Source organism: Lontra canadensis, unplaced genomic scaffold, assembly GCF_010015895.1.
Source record: "Lontra canadensis isolate GAN:19392208 unplaced genomic scaffold, GSC_riverotter_1.0 scaffold3, whole genome shotgun sequence".
Classification (NCBI taxonomy): Eukaryota; Metazoa; Chordata; class Mammalia; order Carnivora; family Mustelidae; genus Lontra; species Lontra canadensis.
Window position 1 is genome coordinate 28,643,149 of NW_022630997.1, and position 3,380 is coordinate 28,646,528.

At 42.2% G+C, this 3,380-nt stretch overlaps 1 protein-coding gene across 1 annotated transcript; it reads right to left on the bottom strand.

Annotated features, from left to right (window-relative positions):
* Positions 1-1,842: 1,842 nt before the first annotated feature.
* Positions 1,843-2,829, bottom strand: LOC116879425 (olfactory receptor 13A1). Its single transcript, XM_032877700.1, has one exon. The coding sequence runs from the start codon at positions 2,827-2,829 to the stop codon at positions 1,843-1,845; it is 987 nt and encodes a 328-aa protein (XP_032733591.1).
* Between the last annotated feature and the right edge of the window lie 551 nt (positions 2,830-3,380).

The window sequence follows — 3,380 nt, forward strand, 5'->3', positions numbered from 1 at the left end:
TTACAGAAGATTGGCTTGAGTCAGAGAGGCTAAAATGGTAAGTGCTTGTGGTTGGAGAAACATCTGAAGAAAGGTGAGCCTCCCTTGACTGATAGACATTATCAAAGACAAAAAGCAGAGAAATGGGTAAATTGGAAGTTTCACAGTTCCCTTCTGTGGTTTGTCAAAGAACTGATAATGTGAAGTCATATTAACCAGTCACAGAAAATGCTGTCTGCTGGATGCCTGTGGAGTCATGAGTTTGTCTTCATGAAATCACAAGGACTAATTTTAAGAGATAACATCTGAGAAGCAAGAGCTGCATCTCTGTCTCAGCTAAGAAAAGCAAATCTGTTCCTGTATAAAGGAGCCACCAAAACAAAGTGTCAGGTATCAAGTCTATTGAAGGAATGGAAGGCATCTAGAGATGTTCTAGAGAAAAGAATGATCTAGAGAAGACAAACTCTAAGCAAGACAGTACTCTGGCAGGGAGATGTTCTCCACCTGGACATAGAGGTCACAGAGAGAAGGACCAGTTACTCACATTGAGCTCAGAAGGACAGAATCTGACACAGGGCTCCACTGAACAGGGAAGAAAAGTAATCTGAAAACTAAAATGGACTGCTTGCATTTGAAAATTTGGGAAAAAAGTTTGCGGCCTGAAATATGAAAGGCTTTAGAAAGCTGGGAGAGAATCCACTAAGGAAATATGGATGATCTATCAGGAACTCCATTTGGCCTTTCCTGAGCAGAGCTGGTCTCACTCATGAGCCTGAGGATCCCTGAGATAAACAGGATCCACTTTACATCAGAAACCACCAGAATGGCTTTTCATTTACCCATCTCAATGCTGCTTCTCACTATGTCATTCTTAGATAGCTGAATCCGCTGCCATCCCTGCAGTCTCTTCCTATGTTGTCGGATCATCTTAACCCCCACCTACCCTTTCCAGCTAGCCACCACAAACATCACCCTGAGGCAGGCAGTGGTGAGGGGCTGTGATATCCAGACTACTGGGCTGCTCCTGTCCTCAGCAATCACCCACCACAACAATATCATACACTTAGACAGTACTTGATAGCATTGTTTTCAGTTCTCTTGTTCGGTCTTGACAGCACCTCTGGGCTGTTTATTTTCCTCATTTCACTTGGAAGGAAACTATAGCTGAAGTGAGTTGAGTGCTCTGGGAATCTGGATACGAATCCAGATCTTCTCCCCAACCAGTGTAGGGCTCCTTCCACGTTGCATTCATCTTTGTACATAAACACCACACCCTGGAATGCAACACTCTTTATGTCTTTTCTTTTTATATATATTCACCATCATGGATACTGCTATATTCTTAAACTGATTTTTTAAAAAAGATTTTATTTATTTATTTGACAGAAAGAGACAGCCAGTGAGGGATCACAAGCAGGGGAGTGGAGAGAGAGAAGCAGGCTTCCCACTGAGCAGGAAACCCCATGTGGGGCTCAATCCCAGGACCCTGGGATCATGACCTGAGCCAAAGGCAGACACTTAATGACTGAGCCACCCAGGCGCCCCTTAAACTGAATTTTTTAAGGATATAATCAAATGAGCATTGTTTTAACAAATGAGTAATGTGTTTTTAATCACTCGATGCTCATTAAAATGTTTTTTTTAATTTTTTTAAATCATTAAAAATGTAGAAAATATAAAAATTACAAGATTACAAGAAAGCAAGATGAATAACAATAATGGCTCTTCAAGTCATTAGAGAATCTATTAGTAACCACACTTAGTCATTAGTGGTAGTTTCCAAAACCTTATTCATTGGAGAGTCTCTGAAACCACTGTGGACTTCAACATGTAGTCTCCGACAAAAGCTTCAGAAGACAGCAATTAATTTCTGGAGAAGGCGAAAAGCTTCCTGAGGGCTGCCTTGACTTCCTTGTTTCTCAAAGTATAGATGAGGGGGTTGAGCGTAGGGCTCACCATAGTATACAGTACGCCAGCCAACTTGCTCTTCTCTGCACTATAGCTGGAGACTGGGCTTATGTAGGCATAGAAGACAGCAGTATAATACATGCATACCACAATGAGGTGGGAGGAGCAGGTGGAAAAGGCTTTCTTCTTCCCCTCTGCAGTCCGCATCTTGAGGATGCTAGAGATGATAAAGCCGTATGACACGATGGTCATCAGGAAGTTCAATATGCCATAAAACGCATCAGCCAGGACAATCATGATGCTGTTCACATAGGTGGAACTACAGGAGAGAAGCAGGAGAGGAGGGGCCTCACAGAAAAAATGGGTAATGACATTGGGGCTACAGAAATTTAACCGTAGCATCAGCCCTGTGTGGATGGCTGCATTGAAAGCACAGAGCACCCACACACCTGTAGCCAGCTTGTAGCAGAATGCCTTGCTCATTGTGGTGCTGTAATGCAGAGGATGGCAGATGGCTGCATACCGGTCATAGGCCATGACCGTGAGGAGCAGCAGCTCAGAGGATGCAGACCATGTGAGGAAATAGAGCTGGGCCATGCAGCCCCAGTAAGAGATGGAGCTGTCCTTTGACATCAAACCCTCCAGGGCTTTGGGCATGATGGAAGAGGTGCAGATAATATCCATAGTAGCCAAGTTGAACAGAAAAAAGTACATGGGGGTATGAAGCCCAGGGTTGAAGGTGATGGTCAAAATGATGAGGATATTACCTATGAGAGCCACAGAGTAGAGGGAGAGGAAACAGCTGAATAAGAGAACATGATATTCTGGGTGCTCTGAAAAGCCCTGCAGGATAAATTCTGTTACTGGTGTCTGGTTACTCATGGTCCTTGGGCTGAAAGGGGTTTCCAGGACTATCAGGTGAATCTCTACCCACAGCTTCATGTGATTTCTGGGCTAGAGAGAGAAATGAGAGGTATTCTAAAGTAGGCTGCTATCGTTTCATTCATACTTGACATCATGCCATGAGCAATATTATACAGATATACTGGGATTTATTAAGGAAGAGAAACATGCCAATAGGACATCAGGCAAAGGGCATGAACATTTAGCTCATAAAAGGTAAGTATAAATGGCCAATTAAATTCATAAAGCGTCATTCAACCTCAAAGAAATGCAAGTTAAATCAACAGTCCAATCTTTATGAACCATGATTTGGCAAAGTTTGAAAAGCTTTTGACGAACAATAGGATGGGTGCCAAGAGGCAGACCTTTTCAAATTCATACTCAATATGAGCCAGAACCTCCACTTCTAGGAATTTAGCCTAAGGAAATAATTAAGAGCATCTTCAAGGTGTCATCACAGCATTATTTATAATACTGAAAATGCAAAAGCAACTATACTTTTAAAGGTCAGTATATTATGATGTTTTAATATAGTGTAATGCTTTATAACTATCAAAATGATGCTTTAGAAGGGTTTTACTGATCCTTAT

Bases quoted from the DNA above. Each gene is read 5' to 3' on its own strand.
- LOC116879425 (XM_032877700.1), bottom strand. From the start codon at position 2,829: ATGAAGCTGTGGGTAGAGATTCACCTGATAGTCCTGGAAACCCCTTTC.